Genomic DNA, 15,120 nt, shown 5'->3' with positions numbered 1-15,120 from the left:
TTTGCCACTAAAAGAGATATAATTAAGAAGAATCACCTATACAAATAAATTAATAGAAAAAAACAAATTGGCAATTACTCCATTAGATAATGATTATTGATGGTGGTTAGGACTTAGGATTTCACTAGTCATAGTGGAGTCTTTATTAGGGTATAGAAATTGAACAATAATAAAAGAAAATTAAGGCCCCTTAATTAAATGTTTAGAGCAATCAATGCACAAAAACATTTTTTGTCCACGTAGGGTCCGGAAAAATGTCGCACCTCAAATAAGTATAATGTATGCAGTCTATTCTGATGTAAGTGTCAACGGCTAATTCCACGGCTCGAAACCAAGTAACATATATATCACACAGAGACAACTTTGTTTATGAGGCTCTCTTTCTTCTAATCAACTGTTAGTATTATTAAAGATATTTTTGATATTATGTATTATTTAATATGTGCATGCCCATACATCAAGATCATGGTCGTTAAGGAAAGGGAATCATATTTACGAATAATGCTTGGTAGTTGAAATATTACCAGGGGCTACTAAATGACTCCAAATAAAATATAATAAACAAAATAATTTTCCATATGAGAGGCATATGCCATTTAAGTTGAGGTATGCATTCACCTAACAGTATGAATTATTTATTCTTGCAAGTTATTGATTTTTATTTTTAGTTCTTCTGTTTTTTTTACAAGATTATATTACATTTGTTAAAATGGTTAACGTGGAATTTTAATCATGGGACTGAGCATGAATACATGAAGAACGAAAATTCATTTATTCATTCTTTTAACTGGCAATGGCAACACAATAATATTTTTAACCAAAAATCTAAAATTGTTTTTTCCCCAATAAAATATATAATATCATCCCACAACGAGAGTCCAACGAATAAATAAATTTTCCCTACCAAGGTATATGGTCGAACGATACAAGTTTATTCATGTTAACTAAGGTCTCAAATTCGAGTCCTAAAAATGAAGGTCTCAAATTCGAGTTCGGGAATGAAGTCCTTTTTGGTTGGGAGAGCTAAAACCTTCCATGGTAGGCTTTTTATCTATAGCACAAATTTGAACTTGGCAGGTGAATTTCGGACACCAAATATTTTAACCTAAAATGTTAAATAAATTTTCAGTCTTTTAATTTATTTTTTTTTGGTTGAAAAATGAACATGTTGGCTTGAAATGAGGAAAAAATATCTAATCCAGCTAATTTGAAATGACATTACAAGTTTGACCTACTAGGAAAAGATGAGATAGAAAAGCATGGTCTCAACATCGTCTACAAGCATAAAGTTAATTTAGAAGAATAAAGAACCTTAGCAAATTGCTACATTTACTTCATTATATTCCTAAACTAAATTATCCTGCCAACATATTCGAAGAATCTAGCCTACTAAATTTGGTGGCTTTTGTTCCCTTGTTTTCAGTTTATCTATTTATTTATTGTATTTAATTAAGTTATAAGCACAAATAGTACAAAAACAATACTTGCTATTCATGAACTTCAACCGGTTGTAGCAGGTCAAAAATATGGTTTCAAACTTATCATATATGTTATGCACTCACACCCCTTTGGGTACGATCTTAATTCTCCGTAAATATGAAATTCTTCATACACTGTGTCCCTTTTTTATGCTATAAATTGTTATAACGTCCATGTTATTATTATATATAAACTTGACCTGCAAGTACAAAAAAATTTATACGTTGTACTACATAAAACCTAAACTCTTATTGATATAACTGTCTATCAACTTTAAAACATATAATTAGAGATTTGGCCGTACCATGAAATTAGAAGATTATTTGATTTAAAATAAAGACATGCGAAAAAGTTTAAAGGATAAATCTTTAACTAGATGCTCGGGTCGCACTATATATGAAAAAAATTCAGATAAGAAGTATTTCCCTTGATAAATTTTATGCTATACGAATTTGAATTAGCAAAGCTCCAATATAAATATCAAATATCAGACAAAAAAATACACTCTTTAATAAATCTTTGATCTTTTTGTTGATGGTTAGGAGAAAGTTGAAGTCATACAATCATAACACAATCAAAGCACAGCTGTGAGATGAGATCACTACAACAAAGTTCCCAACCTTTCTTCGATCATTTTTGTGTCTTTTTCTGACTAATTCTTGAAATGCTTCACTGTTTTGTTTTTCCTCTTTTGCCCACTGTTTTTCCAATATAAATATTTGAGCTTTAGCTTTAAAAAAAATTATATTATTTGATTAGTTTGTTTACATTCTCTATGAAGTCAAAGCACTAGATCCTCGTGGAAAGCAGCCAGAGACCTACGTGTTGATGTCAAACACCAAAAAACTTTTTTTTTTGGCTTCCTACTTGGTGTCTCGTTTCCGACTAATTTCTGGACCACGTAAGACCTATTAAATAAGAAAATATTTCCTACCATTACTTTTTTCTTTTTTTTAGGGTTCGAATCAGATGCAGACGCAAGATCTAAATTTTATGGGTTCAGAATTATAATCCGTTTAAGTTACTGGATTCTAAATTAATAATGTATATATATATTTACAAGATTTCTTAAGACAAATACTAGGGTTGAATCAAAGCTAATAAATTCAACCGAAACCGTATCCTGTATGCTAGCTTCATCCTTGGTTCGAACCCTAGACTTCTTGTTAAAAGTGGAGAGATCTCGTTTATCTTACGACAACTTTGATGGTAATCACTAAAACTAAACCAAATATTTTGGAAACTCTGAAACATTAAATGTAGCAGTGTTACTTCTAAAGAAAGCAATTACAGTAAACAAATAAAAGCAGTCTATTTGAATTGAGATCATAATGTTTAAGAAGATTCCAATCACCTTAAAATAGAAAAGTTTTTGAAGCTAAAAAGGCATTATTGTACCAGTTTGTGTATCATACATCAAAATTCTCTAGTTAAGTTCACCTAGTTATATGCATATTTCTTCTTTGCCGCATTTACGAAATGGCAATAAATAGCTACATTTCTTACTCTTGTTAGAAATATAATGCCAAAACTATCAGAGCTCATTGTGCGCTAGTTATAATAACATATTGTGAATTGTAGGTTAATTAGGGCCTTCAATTAAGAACATCACTACCGGGTTCATATTTTTTGGTTTTCCATTCAGTGTTTGGTGTCCGCATTGGGACGCCCCCAATAATCTGAACCCATGTTGTGTAATAAAAGAGAAAAACAATCCCTATTGGAATTATTTCAATACCCAAACTCGAAATCGAGGCCTCTAATTAAGAGTGAAAGAAGTCTTATTTACACACCACAAGCCTTGGTGGTTCAGGTTCACACTGACCAACATTATAGTAAGTGGTTTAGGATTGGGGATAGAAGGAAGTAAAGGAAGGGAAGACACCTTGCCTTTGTCAATTTTTTCTAATGTGTATATATATGTTAGATAATAAGAAAAATAAAAAAATTGGTAAAAATATAAAAAATGACAATCGTTATATTTATTTATTAATTTGATAATTTTTTAAAATAGTGTATGTTACTGATATGTATATAACCATGTACTATAATTTACGTATACCTGGTATAAAAAATAAATAGTAAATTTGTCATGTTAATATTTATCTAAAAATCTCTTTCTATAAGTATATGTAAGTCTTCTAGTGACATCACACACGTGACATCATGATCTTGTGTTGACCTTTGATGCTCACAGTAATTAATTTGCAACAAAAAATAACGATTAAAAAAAAAGAAAAATTATTACTCCCTCCGTTTCAATTTATGTGAACATATTTGATTGGACACGGAATTTAATAAAAGAGAGAAGACTTTTGAATTTGTGGTGTAAAATGAGGCACATATATTTTATGTGGCTATAAATCATTGCATAAAGGTAAATTATTTCCAAATAAGAAAATGGGTCATTCTTTTTGATAAGACTAAAAAGAAAATAGGTTCACATAAATTGAAACATAGGAGTATTAGTTTAATTAATTTAATAAGACCAAGCTCTACTTCCTATAACTAAGTAACTAATGACAGTTTATTATCGTGTAGTGTACGTGTATGCAGAGCGGATCCACCTCCCGTCGTATCTGTTCACGCGAACTCTTTAAATTTTGTTCAAATAGTATAAATGTGTTAGAAATATTTACTAAATATCTATAAATATTTAAATGTGAACTCATTTACTATTGAAAATTACTCAAGGTCGTTGCAGGAACCCATACGCATTAAATCCTGAATCCACTTCTACGTATATGTAAAACAAGCTAGGCCGGTTTGACCTATAGGTGTCAAGGGGCCGGGCCGGGCCGATTAAGGGTTGGAGAATAGTGAACCGGCAGGTTTCATTACCGGGCCGGTTCCGATTATTTTTTACCAGAATAACCGATTTAGGGTTTTCCCGGTGCATAATTTAACCAGAACGGTTCCTGGTCTAATGTGCCAGGCCGGGCCTATTTTTTTTTTTTGTATAACAATCGTCAACTTTATAATTTTTTTTTTTTTAAAAAAAAGCCATTGAATCGGTTTGGGTTCCCATATGACTTGACCATAACAGGTCGTTCCGATCCGGTTAATCGGTATCAAAAAACTACTCGTCATATTCCGATTTCTATCCCAACCCAGTCTTGCCCAGCACTTTTCTACCGCTAAAATCGGGCCGGGCCGGTTTGGAACCGGGCCCGGCGGTTTGACAGCTTTAGTTTGACCTGTACAATATTCCCAATTTTTCAAAATAATAATATTCTTGTCTTCCATATAATCAACGTACTAGGCGCTAATCACGTGATTTAAACTATAGTAATCTCTAACTTTCATGCAAAACAAATGGAACATGGTCACGTACTTGGGCTACTTGGGCTGTTGAATACTACTGGTAGTAGTAGGATTTAGAGTCAAATCAACACTTTATATTTTCTATAATTTATCATTTATATTAATTTAATCACTGACAGTAAAGGTGGCAAATCAACAATTAAATTTGATAGGTACTTTATATTTTCTACAATTTATCATTTATATTAATTTAATCACTGACAGTAAAGGTGGCAAATCAACAATTAAATTTGATTGGTTCAAATTTAGGAGCACTAAATCAATTTACTTTTAAAATTATAAGTTTATAATCTAATATTTGTTAAATTTTTATAATTTTCAAATATATCATTGATCAGTGTCTAAACTATTAGGTTTAGTTGAACTTGTAGTTCAAAAGCCCTATCAACCATTAACTGACAGAGTACAATATCTTTCATGATTAATGTATTTAATGTATTTTTAGCGATTTGTTAACCAATTCGTTTAAAAATTTGAGTATTGAAAATGAAAAATTCTTGGTAAAAAGTATTTTTACTTTTATTAGAGCTATACAATGCAAAGTCGTATTAATAATAGAGCTACGATTTTTTGGATACCGAATGAATAAAAAAAATAAACAAAATAAATTTAAGCAAATAAGTTAACAATGAAGGACATAGATGTTTGGGTTTGCATGGCACATGGTTCTCTTACAAGCCGTAGCACGCAATCCAATGGACTGGCCGTTTGGCCATACACAATTTTTTACTTTTTTAAAAAAATATTTCACTTTCTTTCGAAATCAGCGTTTGACCATTAATCTTTAATTTTTACAATTTTGAATTTTTTCATAAATTTAAAAAACTTCAAAAGGTTGTCTTTCAAAATTCACTTCAAATTACTCATAAAAATAAAAAAACAGTCCAAAATTATATTCATACCCAAACACAACTCTAACTTTCAAATACTAATTTCAGTTGAAAATCTTTTTTACTTTTTTTTCAAAAGTTTATAATTCTTATGTCCAAACATCCACTTAGTAAGTTGATGAGTTATGGCCACACTACTTTAAAAAAGTAAATAATTAAATATCTGAGCAAATGACCGAAAAACTACTTCAGAATAAATAAAGAAAAGACTGAACAGATTTTTTAATTTTTTTGTACATAAGATGTGAAACATGAAGTATCAAGAGGCGTGATTCTAGTATCCGTTATACAACTAAGGAAAGACACTAGAAAACTTGTTCTTGGAAAGGTTGAGTTCGGAATCAGGCTTGTTATCGTTCCTTTACTTTCATTTTTGTTCTCGAAAAGGCTGAGTTCGAAAGCAGACTTGTTATCTTCTTTAATTTCAATTGTTAAATCTTAGTTTTAATCTTATTTCTTTATCACTTTTTGGATCAAATCGATTCGCTTGTCTATAAACCACGTTACAAATTCAAATGTACCGATTTACGTGTAAACAGTTTAGCGCCAACCGTGAGGCATAGACAGTTGCGCAATTGTTTTGATTCATTCGTTTATTACTAACTAGTTTTGGTTCTTTCCTTAGTAAAAACTAGATATGACAGCTAATGATGTCAACAACACACACAACGTTGAGGCACACGAAGAATTATCCCAACGTGATGACTCAATCAGTGAGACTTGCAATGAAGGGGGATGGGACGACCCCGGCTCGAGAAGGTCAATACCCTTGGCATGTTCGGGAACCAACTCTCGATGATGCAGAGGAGGAAAATGTCGTGGAAACGGTCAAACTCCTGAGGGAACAGTAAAAAACAATCATGAATCACCTCTCAAGGCACGATCGGGTGATGACAGAGTTAAAACAAGCATTGCCAGGCGCCTCCGAAAACACGAATGGAAGGGGCCCGATTCCTCCCAAAGTTCTTGCAAATCAAATGACTCACAGAGTGAAAAATAATACCCCAAGGGGTAAAGTCAGTTTCGACGAAACCGGAGGGACTGGTAGCAGATCTAGGAAAAATAATTGGAGTGATCCTTTCAAAGCCGAACTCATGAGATTCATGAGAAAAATGAATGAACAATGCGAAGGAGTTTCACGCTCGGATGGATCAAATTTCGTGCGCGCCACCAGTGCTAGAGGTTATTTTCTACCATACGAGAGGACCGATAGGCATAGCAACAAAGGGTTTCAGACATCGGATAGGGTCGCTCCCGACAAAAGACCGATTGTGGCTGGAAAAATAAGTCGTTGCAAGAGAAACAGGTGCCGTGGGCACGGGACTCCACATATCCCTGGTTATCGGATTACAACTTCAACATCAGCTTGGTAGAGTTGGTATCGACAATGAGAAATATCAAAGAAGCGCGGTTCCCGAAGCTAATCCGCTCAGATCCTAGCCAGAAGGATCCCATTTTATGGTGTGAATACCATGGAGCTCCTGGCCACAGAACTGGGGACTATCATCATCTTCGCGAAGAGGTGGAGACATTGTTAGAGAATGGCCATCTCAGGGAGTTTTTAAGTGACCGAGCCAAGAACAATTACGGCCAAAGCCGGGACAATGCAGAGCCTTCGAAGGAAGCAGAAGGGTCACCTCAGATGACTATCAACATGATCTTTAGAGGAAACGAAGCCAATGGTGTAACATTTTCTGCAGCAAAGAAAACAAAGATATTAGTGACTCACAAAAAGAGACTCCGGGAAGTCGCAGAAGATGATATCGCCTTCACGGAGGAGGACGCTGACATACTTCTTCTTCCACACAACGACGCTTTGGTAATCTCTCTCAATGGTTTAGATTTCAAAATTAAATATGTTTTGGTTGACCTTGAAAGTTTAGCCAACACAATAAATGGAGAGTTTTGGAGCAAGCAAAGTTAACCGGAAATATCGTTCCAGCGATGAAACTCTTAGCTGGCTTCAACTTGACAAGCGTGACAACCCGAGGAGAGATTTTACTACCCACACACGCCGAAGGAATAACAAAGGCCGCTTTATTCGAAATGGTAGATGGCGATATGGGTTACAATGTAATCCTTTGAAGGTCGTGGATAGACGAGATGAAGGTCGTACCCTCAACATACTATCAATTTCCCAACGCCAGAAGGAATCAAGCAAATAAAAGGAGAAAACCGATGGCGAGGGAGATGAATGCACTAACTATTTCCAGCAGCAAGGGGAAAGAGTCCAACGAATAGCATTTACAGGAATCAATGCCTTCTCACTTTCCAAATGAAGATGATAAAAGCGAGGAGTCATCAAAATCCCATTAGGTTCCGAGATATTTTCAAGTACCAGAGGAGACAGATGCAACCAAATCGACCGCGAAAGAACTCGAGCAAGTGTCCATGTTCGAAGAATTTTTGGAATGGAAGTTTAATCTGGGAATATGATTAAATATCGAGCTCAGGTTAGAGTTTACAAATTTTCTTAAAGCTAACGTTGACTGCTTTGCGTGGTCGCACTCGGATATGACAGGTATCCCATTAGAGATAGTAGTTCACAAGATGAGTTTGGATCTAAATTTTTCACTGGTAAGGCAAAAAAAACACCCGACAGCAGAGGTCAGTAATATGTTTGTTAAAGAAGATGTAACCCGATTACTCAATATTGGTTCGATCCAGGAGGTAAAATATCCGGAATGGTTAGCCAACGTAGTTGTAGTACCAAAAAAGAATAATAAATTTAGGATATGTGTAGACTATAAAGATTTAAATAAGGCATGCCCTAACGACTCATTCCCGTTGTCGAATATTGATCAAATGATTGATGCTATAGTCGGACACGAGCCTGACCGGAAGGTTGGCGGCTTTAAGCAGATTCATCTCAAGATCTTCGAAAAAGTGTCATCACTTCTGAAAAAGAAGAACGATTTCGAATGGACTCCGGAATGGCAACAAGCATTGAAAGACCTAAAAGGTACTTGTATAGCCCCCCGTTACTGTCAAAATCAGAGGAGGGCGAGTAGTTATTGATATATCTAACGGTCTCGAAAGTAGCAGTAAGTGTCGTTTTGGTCCAAGAAGAGAAAGGTACGCAATTTTCTATTTACTATATTAGTAAAATATTCTCGGGAGCGGAGACTCGTTATCCGTACCTCGAAAAGTTGGCCTTGGCTCACGTAGTTGCTTTTTGAAAGCTTAGGCCTTTACGATAGCCATTGTGACAACCTTTCCCTAAAGGAATGTCCTTCACAAGCCTGAATTGTCAGGTCGTCTGGCTAAATGGGAAGTCAAAATTAGCGAATTCAACATTGTGTATAAACTCAGGACTGCAATAAAGTCGTCAGTTTTGGCTGATTTTATTACCGATTTCAGTTCCGGGTGAATGTCCTTGGCTGCTAAGGAAGAAGTGCCAGTGTCAAAAATGACATCAGGAGTTTGGACCTTGTTTGCGGATGAAGCTTTCAATGTAAAAAGGTCCGGTCTAGGGGTAGTTCTAATCACGCCCTCGGGGGAAACTCTGAGGCAGGCCATTAAAATTATTTCATTAACTAACAATGACGCCGAGTATGAGGCTTTGGTTGCAGGAATGGAACTAGCTTGGGGACTAGGCTCCAAGGTGAACGAAGTAAAATGCGACTCCCAGCTGGTAGTAAACCAAGTGTATGGGATTTTCGACACAAAGGAAGAATGCATGCAACAGTATTTGAAAAAGGTTCAGGCGTTGCCTGCACGATTCAAGGAATGGTCAATCATCCACATTCCAAGGGAAGAAAATGTGGAAGTAGATGCATTGGCTAATTTGGGGTCATCCACGGAGATGAAAGGATTTGATTCCGATGCAGTCGTCTAACTTCTACATTCGGTGTTGGACTTGGATGGTTACTACGAGTTTTATTCGACCAACTTGGTCTAGGACTGGAGGAACGAGTTCATCGAGTATCTCCAGCATGGTAAATTACTCGAGGACCCAAAAGGTTTCCCGAGCACTGCAGACCAAAGCAGCTCGCTACTGCCTCGTAGAAGGGCAATTATACAGGAGGTCATTCCAAGGACTAGTGGCCCGGTGTCTAAGGGGCCTCAGAGGCGGACTACGTGATGAGGGAAGTCCATGAAGGAGTTTTCGGGAATCAATCTGGTGCAGATTCGTTAGTGTTAAAGTTGATCAGGGCAGGTTACCATTGGCCCCAGATGGAACAGGACGGTAAGGCATTTGTTCAAAAATGTGACAAATGTCAACATCATACATAGTTGTTGCACCAACAAGCAGAACTTTTGCATTCAGTGCTGTCATCGTGGCCATACATGAAATGGGGGATGGAAATAGCTGGTCCTCTACCACCAGGCCCTGGAAAGGTAAGATTTTTTTTTAGTTTTAACTGATTTATTTCTTTAAATAGGTCGGAGTAGGACATTACTAAAATAATGGTGAACGCGAAGTGGTCGACTTTCTCTGGGACCACATAATTTGCCGATTTAGTAAACTGAAGGGAACCATTTATGACAATGGACTGCAATTCATAGGTTCAAAAGTCACAAAGTTTTTGGAAGTGTTAAAAATCAAGAGAATTATGTCTTGAACGTACCACCCAAGTGCTAATGGACAGGCGAAATCAACCAACAAGGTAATTATTTAGAACCTTAAGAAGAAGTTGGAAGATGCTAAGGGCAAGTGGCCCGATGAGCTACCCAGAGTACTATGGGCATATCGGACAACTGTGAAGTCGAGCATGGGAGAAACACCCTTCTCACTAGTATATGACGCGGAAGCTCCGATATTGGTAGAAGTGGGGAAGCCAACTCTAAGGTTTTTTCGAGCAAACGAAGAGGCAAACAATGAAGCGTTGCTAGTGGAGTTGGACTTGCTCGATGAACACCGAGACTTGGCATACGTGAGGAGGTGGTTCAAAAGCAATGGATGGAAATATATTATAATCGCAGAGCCAGTGTCCGGTATTTCAAAGTAGGGGATTTGGTTTTGGGGAAGGTGATTTAGAGCACTCGGGAAGTCAACGTCGGAAAACTGGGGCCAACATGGGAAGGTCCTAATCGGTTTTCAGCTATCATCGATAAGGGATCATATGAGTTGAAAAAACAAAATGGAGTCAAATTGCCGAGTAATTGAAACATCACTCATCTCAAAAGGTTTTATTGTTGATGGTTTGTAACGACCCAACGAGTCGTTTTGAGCATTGCATTCCGTTCGGATATTTGAAGTCTTGAGTACCTTCGTATTATGTATTATGACTGGCGTGTATCATCGATTTTGGTTTTCGGGTGATTCAAAATTGGTTTAGAAGAATGATTCTTATTTTAGAAGCTTAAAGTTGGAAGAGTTGACCAAAATTTACTTTTGTGTATTTGACCTCGGATCAGAGTTTTGATGGTTCCATTAGGTCAGGATGGTGATTTTTGACTTGGGCGTATGCCCGAATTTACATTTGGATGTTCCTAGAAGGTTTCGACACTATTATAACACGTGAGTTCTCCGTGCGATTGATATTAGCACGTAACCACGCCGGGCGGATTATGATGTTAAGCCTGTAACCACGCCAGGCGGATTGTGATATTAGCACGTGAGTTGTCCGTGCAGCATATGAGTTGTTCATACAGATTGATATTATTAGCACATGAGTTGTTCGTGCAACACGTGAGTTGTTTGTGCGGATCCAGATATTGATATTATAACACATGAGTTCTCCGTGCGATTGATATTAGTTACACGTGAGTTGTCCGTGCAGCGTGTGGATACGGATCTATCCCCTTAGGGTCACCGACGAAGTCGAGCATGGGAGAAATACCCTTCTTACTCGTGTACAACGCGGAAGCTCTGATATCGATAGAAGTGGGGAAGCCGACTTTAAGGTTTTCCCGAGTAAACAAAGAGGCAAACAATGAAGCATTTCTAGTGAAGCTGGACTTGGTCGATGAACACCGGGACTTGGCATACGTGAGGAGGTGGCTCAAAAGCAAAGGATGGAAATATGTTATAATCGCAGAGCCAGTCTCCGGTATTTCAAAGTAAGTGATTTGGTTTTGGGGAAGGTGATTTAGAGCACTCGGGAAGTCAACATCGGAAAACTGGGGCCAATGTGGAAAGGTCCTTATCGGGTTTCAGCTATCATCGGTAAGGGATCATATGATTTGAAAAATCAAAATGGAGTCAAATTGCAGAGTAATTGAAACATCACTCATCTCAAAAATGTTTTATTGCTGATGGTTTGTAACGACTCAACGGGTCGTTTTGAGCATTACATTCCGTTCGGATGTTTGAAGTCTTGAGTAGCTTCATATTATGTATTATGACTGGCGTATATCGTCGGTTTTGATTTTCGGGTGATTTAGAATTGATTTAGAAGAATGATTCTCATTTTAGAAGCTTAAAGTTGGAAGAGTTGACCAAATTTTACTTTTGTGTATTTGACCTCGGATCGGAGTTTTGATGGTTACGTTAGGTCCGTATGATGATTTTTGACTTGGGCGTATGCCCGGATTTACATTTGGATGTTCCTAGAAGGTTTCGGCACTATTTGGAGAAAGTTAGCAATTTGAAACTTTGGAAATTTCATAGGTTTGACTACGGCTGTGCATAATTTGATAAATACCGAAATACCGTACCGAAACTGAAAATTTTGATATTTGGTATTCGATATTTTGGTATTCGGTATGGTATTTGGTTTAAGATTTAAAAAATATTGGTATTAGATATGGTATTTGGTATTTTAAAATGAAATACCGAAATACCAATACTGAACCGAAATATATATTATATTAAATAATACACATATTATTAATTATAACATAAATATAAAAATATAAAATTTTACTTTTCTTTATTCTCTAAATTCATCAATTAGCTCTAAGTAAGTAACAAGACATTTCTAATGATCACATTTATTCTTTTATGTGCAGTTTTCTCTCTCTGGGTTGATATTTGCTAGTTCTGGACAAAACTTTTGTCAACAAATATTTTTACTTTTGTACTTTGAGTACTTTAATTTACAACATTACATTCTATGACTATATGCACTAATCAATATTCAATCCGAATAACCGAAGTTACCAAACCGAATAAACTGAAACCGAAAGGAGAAAATCCGAACCATACCGAATTTAATTAGGCACGATATTGGTATTGCATTTTAAGAAATCGAATACCGAAAATACCGAACCAAAATGTCTAAATGTTGTACCGTACCGACCGACGAATACCCCTAGGTTTAAACAGGAGTTAACTTCGATGTTATCGGGTTCAGATTGTTGTTACGGGAGTTAGAATAGGTTCGATATGTCATTTGAAACTTGTATGTAAAATTTGGATTCATTCCGGATTGGTTGGCTTGAATCGGACGATTGGTTCAAAGTTTGATGTTTATGAACTTAAGAGATTGCTATTGATCGACGATTCATAATTTTGATGTTATTATGTGTGATTTGAGGCCTCAAGTAGGTTATAATATGTTTTGGGACTTGTTGGTATGTTCAGACGGGGTCCCGAGGGGCTCTGGTGAGTTTCAAGGTGGTTTCAGACCATTTCTAGGCCATTTTTAGTTGCTAGTTTTTGGCTACATGGGTGTGCAGTGCGATCACAGACGTTGGGTTGCGTTTGCGAAGAACAAAATGGAAAACATGGACTTGTGAATCGCGCTCGCGAAGGAGTCTTCATGTTCGTGAAGAAGAAATTCTGCTTTCACTGAGCCGACTTTGGAAGGTTATATCTTGCAATATATAAGGAATTTGGAGATAATCTAAAAAGAAAAGTTGTAGCCCTTTGTGTCTATTTTTCAGAATATCAATATGTTTGTCATTTGATGTTTTATACAAAATGTTATGGCCAATATACTATAGTCTATCGGGAAGAGTTGGGCAAGCTTGTTGGGATTTATTCATCGCGATCGCGGGGACATGGCCGTGATCGCGAAGGGTAAAAACTGAGGTAGAAATTTTTTGAATCGCGATCGCGAAGAAGGACCCCTGGAAGTGTATTAAAACATCAAATTTCGGAATTTTGAGTTTATGTCCTTCACTTTTTTCATTCTTGGAGCATAAGTAAGGCAATTTTGGATGAGATAAACACCCAAATCTTGAGGTTTTGAGCCGATTGGAGGTTGATTTGCACGGGATGGCATTTCTAAAGTGTTGTTTGGCTTGCTCATATTTGTTTTGGCTTGTTTGAGGTAAGTATCTTATCTAAACTTGGTTGAGGCACTAGTTGCCTGAATTATTTGTGATAGCTATGGTTGCGCATATGTGTGGGGTTTGTGTCCATGTGCAAGCACCGGGGTATTTATCCAAGCTCGAGGTAGTTCTTACGCTATGATATGCCTAGAATTATTTGTTAAGCTTTAAGCTATGATGTTTCTCGTATTTGTAAAATTGTTGTGAATTATTTGAACCATGTGTGAGGTTACGAAGATGCTAATTCCCTAAATAAACTTGGAAATTATTATTTCTGTGATGAAATTACCGATTTGAGCTATGATAGCACACTTTGCACATGCATACACTTTAGCATATCACATATACTTGTCCAGAAGCATGAAATTGGATGTTCGTTGATCACATACATACATTCTTGTATATTTGCTTCGGTGTGATATGATTTGGACTGGATGCCTGTGACTATGCTAGGCGGATTGTGTTGTTACGCTTGTGACTACGCCGAGCGGATTATGATATTAGCACGTGATCACGTCGGGGGGATTGCGATGTTAAGCCTGTGACCACGCCAGGAAGCTTGTGATATTAGCACGTGAGTTGTCCATGCTATATGTGAGTTGTCCGTGCGGATTGATATTATTAGCACGTGAGTTGTTCGTGCAATACGTGAGTTGTCCGTGCTGATCCAGATATTGATATTATAACATGTAAGTTCTCCGTGTGATTGATATTAGTAGCACGTGAGTTGTCCGTGCAGCGTGCGCATACAGATCCATCCACTTAGGGTCACCCTCTCATGTTTCTCTCTTGATGGTGTACACAAGGATTGTGAGAAATCGACGGGATTCTGGTTGATGTGATATCTGGGAGAGCTGGTTACTGTTATTGGATCGGGTTGCGCGCCGCAAAGAACTGATATGTGGATATTGCATTTCATCTTTACTTGCAATTTCCTTGATTGTTTACCTGATTTACTGGTATATCTTCCTTATGTGCTAGATTGATGACTGTGCAGAACACTTTAAACAAAGAATTGTGAGCATCAAGGTGGTTTTACCTCAGATTTCCAGATTTGATCATATATCTTCTCTATACTTGTTGAAATTATGAACTGTACAGGTGTTAGTGAGTATCATTTATCGTTCTTGCTTCTTTTATCTCGCCGAGGTTAGTTAGGATACTTATTGAGTACATGAGATCGGTTGTACTCATATTTCACTTCTGTACCTTGCATGCTACCCATCCTTGGGGAGTAGTATAAAATTCAGTTATTTCATTTTGG

The 15,120-nt window shown here is 36.8% G+C and overlaps 2 protein-coding genes across 2 annotated transcripts; both read left to right on the top strand.

Annotated features, from left to right (window-relative positions):
• Positions 1-7,080: 7,080 nt before the first annotated feature.
• LOC142175363 (uncharacterized) lies at positions 7,081-7,617 on the top strand. The gene has a single exon (XM_075241946.1). It carries the CDS (start codon positions 7,081-7,083, stop codon positions 7,615-7,617), a length of 537 nt encoding a protein of 178 aa, XP_075098047.1.
• A 1,446-nt stretch (positions 7,618-9,063) lies between these two features.
• Positions 9,064-9,531, top strand: LOC142175361 (uncharacterized). The gene has a single exon (XM_075241945.1). It carries the CDS (start codon positions 9,064-9,066, stop codon positions 9,529-9,531), a length of 468 nt encoding a protein of 155 aa, XP_075098046.1.
• Positions 9,532-15,120: the final 5,589 nt, after the last annotated feature.

Source organism: Nicotiana tabacum, chromosome 21 (genome assembly GCF_000715075.1).
Source record: "Nicotiana tabacum cultivar K326 chromosome 21, ASM71507v2, whole genome shotgun sequence".
NCBI classification, from domain to species: domain Eukaryota; kingdom Viridiplantae; phylum Streptophyta; class Magnoliopsida; order Solanales; family Solanaceae; genus Nicotiana; species Nicotiana tabacum.
The sequence above is the reverse complement of the archived record's forward strand: the minus strand, read 5'-3'. Positions and strand labels throughout refer to the sequence as shown.

Coding starts and splice junctions, on each gene's coding strand:
- LOC142175363 (XM_075241946.1), top strand. CDS start 7,081: ATGAGAAATATCAAAGAAGCGCGGTTCCCGAAGCTAATCCGCTCAGAT.
- LOC142175361 (XM_075241945.1), top strand. CDS start 9,064: ATGTCCTTGGCTGCTAAGGAAGAAGTGCCAGTGTCAAAAATGACATCA.